This window comes from Haliotis rubra, unplaced genomic scaffold, assembly GCF_003918875.1.
Source record: "Haliotis rubra isolate DU_JTF1 unplaced genomic scaffold, ASM391887v1 Scf10, whole genome shotgun sequence".
In the NCBI taxonomy this organism is placed as follows: domain Eukaryota; kingdom Metazoa; phylum Mollusca; class Gastropoda; order Lepetellida; family Haliotidae; genus Haliotis; species Haliotis rubra.
In genome coordinates this window covers 3,747,154-3,758,456 of record NW_025764892.1, presented here as the reverse complement: position 1 = coordinate 3,758,456, position 11,303 = coordinate 3,747,154, and the positions used below count along the sequence as shown (strand labels likewise).

Genomic DNA, 11,303 nt, shown 5'->3' with positions numbered 1-11,303 from the left:
AAAATCACAGTCGCAAACCAATACTTTCTTAAAAGCGTACGCTTGTCGCAGCACTAAGATCACTTTTTGGAATGGAACGTGGTGGGCAATCATAACCAAGCAATGGAGTTAACTGACCAGTTTCCAGACTTACAGAGCTTGACGGAATTTCAGAATTGTGTTTTGGCAGGACAAGAGAGTCCATAGATTGCATGATGAAATCGACATCCGGTCCGTAAAGTGCCGTGCATATTTCGTTTGGATTCAGTTTTGATAAAACATGTGTGCCTTTAACTGGGCGTCGATATATATTTTCCAAATGTTTATTCAGGGGCTAAAGTAATTCAGATAGGTGTACAAATTTAATTTCATGCATATCGTGACGTAAAAGCCGTTAAATTTATAGACATAGATCGCGATTATCGATCAGATCGTTCAGACTGGGTGCCACTATTCTGTTTGATGCAAATGCAAGCTATATGATAGTGAGACATGAGTGGTGAATAGGAGAGACAAAGAAGGGACATAACTCGTCATAGTCACTGGTGGCGCTACAACGGAGCCACACATTTTCAGTCTATTTCCGCAAGAGTGGACACTGGACTTCTATTGTTATCTCCCTTGCCAAAGGGAACGAGGCTCTGCTTGGTGATATGGCTGATTCTGTGTCATTGTACCCATGGCGTGAAGAATTACTCATATGTTCAGTGCCTGGTAGTGGTCCAAATTTGATTTGCTCTGTTATGTAGCTGAAATATTGGCGTAAAGCAACATCCACTTGCTCACGCAGGCACGTCTCACAGGGAGCAGATAAATATGATCACGTCTTACATTGACGCCAACTCCGTCTACGGGGGTTCAGTGGAGGAAAGCGACCAACTGAGGACGAAATCAGGAGGTAAGTCCAGTTTCAGAAACAACCTCTCTCTACAAAGTTGAGACACTGCTCTGTTATTGTTATTTAAATGGTACTGCCATATTGTGCAAAGCTTTGCCATTTTTGAGTGTTATCGTATGATACTTCAAGTACCTTCTCCGATGCTCAATTACATGCCTGTTTGAATTACGACATTACTAATTTCATCGTAGATATCTTTCTACAATCCAAAATTATTTCGTCATATTTATGTATATAATATGCATGCATGTATATGCATTATATGCGAGATATGTGCACTTTACCATGCAGTTTCCCAGATTTCAATAACGGCCGTGTTGAGGATAGTACTCACTATGCCAGCTTGAGTCATCACCCTACCAAGGGTGCTGTCACAAATCATTTGTGCTTGTTTACCAATCCTTCAGCATTGTTTAAATTGCCGCACATGCGCAGTACCCATTTTCTCAGGGAGGCGCTAAGCCTGATAAAACTGTACAGTTTCCTCAAACTGCGTTGAATATGTTCGTTAAAAGAGGTAGCTGACCAATACCCTACCTCACAGCTAACCCGAGAATGGTAAAGAGGTGGTAACTCAGCATCGCAACTTTTCGTAAAGTGGTGTTTGATAGGCAAGTGGTGCCCAACCATAAGGACCATAAAGGCAAATTGGATCGGACATTTTGCCACATTTGCATTAAGGTCACCTGCATATTGCTGCATTTGCATGAAGATAATAAACTCATCATTATGTGTGAACAGGGTTATTGAAAACCGCCCCCGGCACGGACAACCTTCCGCCTTCTGACACCATGTCCTGCGCAAAGAGACCTGGCTACAGCTGTTTGGATGCTGGTAATAACACGTGACATACGTCATCAGTGTGTATTTTGAATGAGGGCTGGATATCGATACATTCTGAAAATGTTTTAAAAGTAAAATCAACACAGATGAGTGTTGAAACATTTATGCTTGCGTTACTGACAAAGACAGCGTTCTGAAAGTATTTTAGAAGCGGCTCATGAAAAGGGACGCAACTGTGTATAAATTAAATTTTATTTCTTCACAATATATAGCATAGGTAAGCTATTATCAACGCTGAAGATTTCGTGTCGATAATCGTGAATAATTGTTCCAGTGAACGATATTTCCGATTATCGATTTAGCAAGTTCTATTTTGCACGTTCATGATAATGTAAGGTTTACATTTATTCATTATAGATGTATACAGTATGTTGCAACAACATTGGGCACAATAGGTTCACTGACCCCATAAATGACCTCAATGATCAGCCTCGAGCCTCGACGTGGATCCCTGTAAATGCTATCAACTGGTGGCCCAGTAAAGGAGCGGTTAAAATGTTCGGTTGTCACGTCGTTGGTTCGATTCCCAACATGGATACAATGTGTGAAACCCATTTATGGTGTCCCCGCTGCCAGTGATTTCTTTGTTGTTGTTTTTTTTGTTTTGTTTTTTTGTTTTGTTTTTTATAAAAAAAATATTTTTTATTGGTTCCCAGGTTTACAACGATTTCTTTGTTACTGAGTACAATTTCCACGTCATTGTCATTCAGAAAGGGGGTGGTTGGATAGCCTAATGGTTAAGGCGTTCGCTCGTCTCGCCGAAGACCCGGGTTCGATTCCCTACATAGTACAATGTGTATAGCCCATTTCTTGTGTTCCCCCGCCGTGGTCTTGCTGGAATATTGCTAAAAGCGGCGTAAAACTAAACTCACTCACTCAGAAAGATCGGATAGTTCTTTCTTCCACGTATGATCATGGTTCGTATCTCACTCACTCACTCACTACATTCAGGCGACTTCCGGGCCAACTCCTTCCCAGGATTAGCTGCCATGCATACCTTATGGGTAAGGGAACACAACAGACTTGCGACCGGTCTTGCTGCAGTAAACGACGACTGGGACGACGAGAGACTCTTCGAGGAAGCTCGCAAGATCGTCATCGCCTCCCTTCAGCGCATCACCTACAGCGAGTGGCTTCTGAAAGTTCTTGGACAGACCTTCTACGATGCTTTCGACCTGGGAGCAACATATTCCTACGACATCACTGTCAATCCAGGATTGATAAACAGCTTTGGTACTGCAGCTAACAGATTCGGCCACTCTCAGATCCGCGCCAAGTACAGCATGACGGGAGATGACGTGGAGACCAAGGTTGAGGACCTGATAATGGACCCTTCGTATGTTACTGACAGCTTCTATGACGTCATCGAGGGTCTACTTGACGCCAAGAACCAGAAAACAGACGACAAGTTCCCCATCGGTAGGTATGGATATAGTACAGAACGTAGGTACAAAAGAGTAAAAAGTCTTGACCTCGTACATACCTTCCAAAGAAATGTAAATGAGTGTAATTTATGCCAACCAAGACAATTAAGGTTGGCTTGTGATAGAAAATCAGGAAAGCAAACTGCTATTTTTGTCGAGCAGTATTAAAGCATCTGAAGCCTTCCATGTTTCAAGATTTCAAAGAGCGCCATACACTCTATCTGAAATATTGTGTGATCAGACATTGAGTCTTACAGTATTAAAGGGCCGGTGGGGTAGCCTAGTGGTTAAAGCGTTTGCTCGTCACGCCTAAGACCCGGTTTCGATTCCCTACATGGGTACAACGTATAAAGCACATTTCCTGTGTCCCCACCGTGATATTGCTGGAATATTGGCATGCTAAAAGCGGCGTAAATCCAATCTCACTCACTCACTACAAAATTAGAGGCCAAGGTAGAACTTTCTAGAGTATATTTTGGAAGGCAGTTCCAAATTTTAAGCTTCAGTGAACAATATATTCTAATTGCCATGTTGATTTGAACCATATGTACTCCTGTGTTCTGTTTTCTGGTGAAAGATTGACTTGCCTTTGCATGTATTGTGACGGATGATATCAGCAGAGCTAAATACGCTCACCGTTTCGCGAATACCGGCATCATCACTATTTGACACACAAACACATGCCCCTCAAATAATCGGAATCATACAACGGTCTCGGCTTTTTGCAGCCATGGTTCCCTAAAGAACAATTTGCCGTTTGTCAGGTTTAATGGACCATCTTCTTGAAAACGTGAAGAAGCCAGGGGATGCACGAGACTTGATCTCTTTCAACATACAACGAGGGAGGGACCATGGCCTTCCTCCTTACTCTGACTTCCGCGACATAGCTGAGGAGTTCGCCACCGACAACGGCTTGTCTTCTGGGGCTGCAGCAAATCTTGAATGCGGTGATTCGCTGTACACGTAAGTGTTGTTGTGTTCTGGCTTTTACAGTGTGGGTGAATGAGTATGGTTTTACGCCGTTTTATGCAATATTCCATTAATATTGCGAATGGAGACACCAGAAATCGCTTCAAACACTGTACCTATGTGGAAAATCGAAGCCGGGTCTTCGGTGCGACGAGCGAACGCTTTAACCACCAAGCTACAGCCCCCTTCTCCCTCGGTATTACAGTACGTTGTAGGATCCATGTAGCAGAAAATGTTTGACCTTGAGGTTCTGTAGATAGAGATGTATTTAACGGTCTTCAAATAGCAATGAAATTATACATCTACCCAATTACTACCATATTTTATGCAGTCGTTAAACGCCATAGTTAGCAGTGCGGCAACTATTTGACTTCAGCCTGTAACAATCATCATCGTGTTACAGTGTTAAGCAATGACCATAATACCCGAGCTTGACCACCAGACCTTCTTACACAGATATAGGTTGTTGGGGACCTGTCCCAACCCGGAAATCCAAAGGGGTTGTTATAATATACGGAGATTGTTTCTCAGGAGCAGGGATGACGTCGACCTCTATGTTGGGGGTATCAAGGAGGAACACGTGACAGGGGGACTCGTCGGACTTACCTTTGCCTACATAATGGGTCTGCAGTACAGCGACCTTCGGTCCGGGGATCGATTCTGGTACGAGACAACCAACACAACTATTGGCTTCACTGCAGGTGAGATGCGTTGAGGTGCGATAAGAATCGGTGAGGTGAGTGATGAGAGGAAGTGCGGTTCGGTGCGATGAAGTGTATTGCGGTGCGGTGAGGTGCGATGCGGTGCGGTACGATGAAGTGTATAGCGGTGAGGTGAGGTGAGGTATAGTGAGGTGAAGTGCGATGAATTGGTGCGGTGAGGTGAGGTGCGATGAAGTGTAGTACGGTGCGGTGAGGTGAGGTGCGATGAAGTGTCGTGCGGTGAGGTGAGGTCCGATGAAGTGTAGTGCGGTGAGGCGATGAAGTGTAGTGCGGTGCGGTGAGGTGCGATGAAGTGTGGTGCGGTGCAGTGAGGTGTGATGAAGTGTAGTGCGGTGAGGTGAGGTGAAGTGCGGTGCCTAGCGGTGACGTGTGATGAAGTGTGGTGCAGTGAGGTGAGGTGCGATGAAGTGTGGTGCGGTGAGGTGTGATGAAGTGTGGTGCGGTGCGGTGAGGTGCGATGAAGTGTGGTGTGGTGCGGTGAGGTGCGATGAAGTGTGGTGAGGTGCGGTGAGGTGTGATGAAGTGTGGTGCGATGCGGTGAGGTGTGATGAAGTGTAGTGCGGTGAGGTGAGGTGCGATGAAGTGTGGTGCGGTGCGGTGAGGTGTGATGAAGTGTGGTGAGGTGCGATGAAGTGTGGTGCGGTGCGGTGAGGTGCGATGAAGTGTGGTGTGGTGCGGTGAGGTGCGATGAAGTGTGGTGAGGTGAGATGAGGTGCAGTGAAGTGCGGTGCGGTGAGGTGCGATGAAGTGTGGTGCGGTGAGGTGAGGTGCGATGACGTGCGGTGCGGTGCGATGAAGTGTGGTGCGATGAAGTGTGGTGCGGTGCGGTGAGGTGCGATGAAGTGTGGTGCGGTGCGGTGAGGTGCGATGAAGTGCGGTGCGGTGTAGTGAGGTGAGGTGAGGTTATATGAAGTTAGTTGAGGTTCTGTTAGTTGAATGAGCTGAGGTGATATCAGGTGCGGTGCGGTGATATGTGGTGTAACATCAGGGGTGTGCCTTCTGACTTAAACTAATCAGGACAAATGACAGTTTAATAGCACCAGCCGTATGAAATACCATGCCACACTTTCATCATGTACACCCCACCAAGCCCTTTCTTGATTTATCTTCCTAATGCCGAGCCCAATGTAGGAAAATAAGTACTATCTGTTGACGTCATTTGGAATGAACGAACCAAAAACCTCTCCGGGCAGACGCCCTGTTCTCCTCAAATAGCAGAGGTCATTGGTAGGATTATAGACGCAACAACATTTGAACTGACTCACGTTTCGATATGTTGGCACCTACATTTTGGATTTGTACTCGGAAAATGATGACTTTCATTACTGTTCAGTTGATACGTTCGGAGAAGTGATATACACATAATAATTCTCTTATTCTCATGTAGCCTTTCATGCTTAGGCACAGAACTTTAAGTATTTATACAAAGCTTGCCTATATGTCCTGGACGAAATTGGCTGAGGAGCATTATTGGTTTGATACTATTGGTGTTAGAATATTAGGCTCAGAAGCCAACATGTCTCTCTGAAATGGAATACCTATGTGCAAATAATTCATGAACTTTCCTGAACAGATGATATAATGTAAATAATGGCATATTTACAGCGAACCATTCATTACTTTCCATTAATAGAACAATAAATATTTTTAGAAGCCTGATAAATTCAGGCATCCGCACTGTCCCTTCAACTATTGTATTTTGTTAAGTGTCGCTTTTCAAACTGCAAAAAGTGTGTATTAAGAATTTAGTATAAAATCAATAAACAAGAAAGAAATGTCAGACGATTACAATTAAGTTGACTAGATTTTCATATAAACCTAAGTTTCTACAAAAGGGAGTGACATTGGCAGTACAAAACAGTTTCCCAGTACCAATTCAGTGGCAATGTACAATAGTGTAGCATGGGGTCGAATATCAGTGATAATATAGTCAGTCACCTCTAAGAAAGAATGGTCAAACTTCCACAACAGGATTAGGCTGGAAAAACAGGGTGAAAAGATCTTCACAGACCGTTGGTCTTCCCTAATCTAAATATAGCAACTGGCACACCACAGCCCCCTGACTAGTCTGTCTCACAGTCCCTGAACAACATAATTTTCCCTACTGCCTAGCCCTCTCTGCAGTGCTAAAGCCCTAAATAAAGCAAGTCTAGATTTCCTCAGGTTCTGAATCTCTGGTCTCCCTAGGGCTCCTTTTCAATATAAATGGGCTTGTTTGTTACTATCCAAATTATATATATTCAGAGACTAAGCCTTAGTCTACCCCCCTGACATGAGCACTGTAACTCAACTAAAGTTGTTTTACAATAAAGTCCATTGATAACAATATATATGCCTGATAATGTTTCAGATCAGCTGACGGAGATCCAGAAGGTGACCTTTGCAGGTGTGCTCTGCATAAACACTGGCCTTGAAACTATCCAACCGGATGCTTTCAGCATCTCCAGCTCGTAAGTATAGTTTGTTTTCATAATACTGCGTCTCGGTGATATTTGAAAATTTGCTTCTTGGATATTAGATCATCGATAAACTCAAAGTTAACGATTTGGGCAGAAATTCCAATTCATATGCATAAAGACCCAGAACAAAAAACACATCTGAACTTGAAGACTACAAAATGATTCACCTGTTTCAACAGCCGTTGGTGCATTGTTGTATTGGATACATATATGGAACGAAGGCGACAAAACCCTTTCAACACACAGGCCCTCGTGTCTTTGCGAGGATTTAAGATTTGAAGAAAAATATAAAAATATTGAGATGACCCCCGACTCGAAATGCTTCACAGTATAATACATTATGACAAGGCCGGACACTTCGGTGTACCCTACCCGCCTCCTTTGCCGATCGCTGCGCTACCATCACATACAATCGATTAAAACTTAATGTAAACGTATTCATGGATGATTGGCCTATCGATCACCATTCATGACACCTACCAATTCTTTATTATTATTTCTGCAAGTCGATTGAAACCCGATTTTGAGTCTCAGCAAAACGATCTTGACACAATGGGATGACGATATGTCCGCACAAAACGGGGGTGTGGTTGAATCAAGCCCTCTGGTTGGTTAATGCTTGTTAAGGTGACATTTACAACTGATGCTTTCTTTTGAGAAGCCATTGCTCGAAAAATATTCTTACATCAAGCAGTCAATGAAAGGAAAAAAATCCCGCGAATTTATAAAGAATGTGCAGATTTGCAAGCAGAGGGATCGTCTAGTGGTTACAGCGTTCGGTCGTCACGCCAAAGACCCGGGTTCGATTCCCCACATGGGTTCAATGTGTGAAGCCCATTTCTGGTGTCCCCCGCCGTGATATTGCTGTAATATTGCTTAAACCGGCGTAAAACCACAATTAATCACTCTATATTGATACAATAGAGCCCAATTGCATCTAATTGCATCATATAAAATATAAACGTTCACTTTCCAGAGGATCTAACGAGAAGGTGTCCTGCGATAGCCTGCCGGATATCGATTTGTCCAAGTGGGCGGAGTAAACGACACGGATATGTCAGCTGTCAAGCATGTCCAGTCCTCATGAAATAAAGGTTTTGCCTTTATCAACTATGCGTTTTAGTGCTTTAGACAAGGGGCCCCTGGGCCACTATGCAACTATTCTCCGAACATTGCATCTTTGCGATCCCAAACGTGTCTTGTGTTGATTCAGCCTGGTCCCCGGGGTCTGTTGCGCCTGCGCTAACGCTCCGACTGGCGCAACAGACCCCGGGAACCAGGCTGGTGTTGATTTTAAACGTATTCCGGTACGAAATTCGGCCTAAAGACCTCTGTGTGCTTTAAAGGGAATATTGCAAATTATAAATTTGGGTGACAAGGATTTTAACTTTGCTAACTAGAGTTGAGTATTTCACATTCCTGTCACTATTCCTGCTCCTGTGGGTTTTTGCAGTATATGATTTAGTTTATTAGAAATTAGATATCACATGGTATTTTAAGCTTAAATTTTAGTTACACTGCTGGGAGTGATGAACGTATATCAGATCCTCCAAGTCATCCAGTTTCTTAGACGAATCATTCAAAACATGTGGCCAAAGAATGATTCTTCCAAAAGAAATGAAAAATATACGAAAATAATCGCCTACCCCAAGTATAGAAAGAGTGATAGCGCAAATGTGGCAAATTATTCGCACATGCAAACAACCCATATGTCAATGATGAACACGTGTCCTGGTACCCGCATCTTTACCATCGGTCGGTCCTGAATGACATCATTCTCTACAGGGTTCTTGATTCCTGTTTACCAACGGCTCTAACGGCAATATGCCAGCTATATGGCGGAGGTCTGTAAATAATCCAGTGATAAACAGCATCGATCTACGCAATTGGGATCCAATGTCATGTGTAAATCAAGCCTGACAACCCGACCCCGTTAGTCGCCTCTTATGACAAGCATAGGTTACTGAAGATCACTTCTACGTTCTAACCCTGATCTTCACTTGTAGTCAGAAAAGAAACAGATGCGAAATTTGTAATACGGAATGCCAGGTGGAAGGATTACAGCCTTCTGGACACGTTAACTGAAAATTGTGTATACATGCAATGATACAGTTGACAACAATAACAGATTGTATTGTCACATAAGGTTCAGTACACAATGCGAGTCTTCATTTTCAATTGAATGCTCTCACTCTCTGTGTTATGTCATTTCTTTTATCATTGTAGTGTATTATAACCAAGCCCCAGTTCAACAAACACACAAATCTATTCCAGCGACCTTTAGACATTATCATAACACTCAAACATACTGATACGTTTATTTCTTGAGATACAAAGTTCAAATGATGTTGTAAACATATCGGTTCCAAATCAATATTGAATTACAAGAGGTCAGGGTTGTTTGAGGACGCAGACACAAGATGGTGCCAAGGTTCTGAAGGATCTTCCCGACCCAGAGTGTTTACATTCTCCACAACTCCCTGTGGGGGGTTGGGGATGGGGTGGGGTGGGTGTTGTGTGTGTTTATCCGATAATTGATCCGATACAAAATCTGAAACAACTTTTCAAGATCTCGTTTTCGGACGTGTTCTGTACTTGTCCGCGAAACTAAGTGAAGCGGACATAATACATCTAGCTGCCAGCCATGTGCTTGTAAAACAGTGAATGTGTGAGTGAGTTTAGTTTTATGCCGCTTTCAGCAATATTCCAGCAGTATCACGACTGAGGTCATAGGAAATAGGCTTCACACATTGTACCCATGTAGGGAATGGAACCCGGGTCTTTGGCGTGACGAGTGAACGTTCTCATCACTGAGCTAAAACAGACCATTCAAAGCTTTGTTGCATACTTTTGACTAAATAACCTCATGCATTACTCACGGAGGCTGCTAGTTCGATGACGTATTCTGCACTACCCTTTAATGTGTTGAATATTAGAATATATCTCTGACAGGGGAATATGAGTGTTCAACACACGTTACAGTTATTCTCTTTATGACTTGGACCTTTCTTGGTATGTTCCTGGTACAGAGGAACATTTTGTGAAGAGTGCCTGTGAGAATGTTATTCTGCGAGTCAAGGGACGTAACTCGGCTGTTGTGGCGCCTTTAGCGTTTGAGTGAGTGACTTTAGTTTTACACCGCGTTTGGCAATATTCCAGCAATATCTCGGCGGTGGACACCAGAATTGGGCTTCACACATTGTACCCATGTGGGTAACGCTTTAACCACTAGGCTACCCCACTGGTTTAAAGGGGACTCACAAGCCTTTTATCTCAGTAATTTCTGAACCGTAACACTATGAACACAATGGGTTTCAAATGGACAGTAAGTGAAAAGTGAAAACATGCCACGACTGACAGACGTTAAGGGCAACAGCGACATCGGCCATCTGCAGACAGGCTACTCGACTTCGGTCGCAGCCAGGTTTTTCCACGTATCGCCAAGCATCATTACAAGACTATGGAACCGTTATCAGACGCAGATCCGGGCGACCACGTGTCACAACTCTAGCACAGGTCAAGGTTCTTACGAGTTCTTACGATAAACTCACTACGGCCACCACTACAGCAAAAATACAAATAATAATGAGTGAATTTATAAAGCGCTAAAATACTCCAGGCACTAAGTGTCTGCTCTAAGCACTATGATGAGCATATACACAGTATTTAAAACGAGTAGGAAAACGGAAATCTAGCATTGATAGTATTTTCGGTAAAGGAATGTCTTTCAATGAGATTTGAAGTTGTCTAGGGTTGGTGACAGTGGGATGTCATGGGGAAGAGAGTTCCAGAGAGAAGGTGCAGCATAGCTGAATGAGCGATACCAAATAGGCGTTTTGGTATCTCCAGAAGATAAAGATTTCCTGACCTTAATGTTCTCACAGGATTGTGCTTGGAGAGTAGGTCACTTAAGTAACTTGGCGCAATTCTACTCTTGCTCGCACAGGCATCCAGTGCAAGGCGTGATGTGAGAGCGCTTTTTTGTTCTGCTAATGATCCTTGTACCAGT

The 11,303-nt window shown here is 43.5% G+C and overlaps 1 protein-coding gene across 1 annotated transcript in view; it reads left to right on the top strand.

The window, feature by feature from the left end:
- Window positions 1–8,404, top strand: part of LOC124262919 (chorion peroxidase-like) — a 58,935-nt gene extending 50,531 nt beyond the window's left edge. The window contains exons 8-14 of the mRNA XM_046697560.1: window positions 770–877; window positions 1,619–1,711; window positions 2,672–3,139; window positions 3,909–4,107; window positions 4,645–4,814; window positions 7,186–7,285; window positions 8,271–8,404. Of these exons, the coding sequence (XP_046553516.1) occupies window positions 770–877; window positions 1,619–1,711; window positions 2,672–3,139; window positions 3,909–4,107; window positions 4,645–4,814; window positions 7,186–7,285; window positions 8,271–8,337 (1,205 nt within the window). The 3' untranslated portion in view covers window positions 8,338–8,404. The remainder of the gene's footprint in view (window positions 1–769; window positions 878–1,618; window positions 1,712–2,671; window positions 3,140–3,908; window positions 4,108–4,644; window positions 4,815–7,185; window positions 7,286–8,270) is intronic.
- The last annotated feature ends 2,899 nt before the right edge of the window (window positions 8,405–11,303 follow it).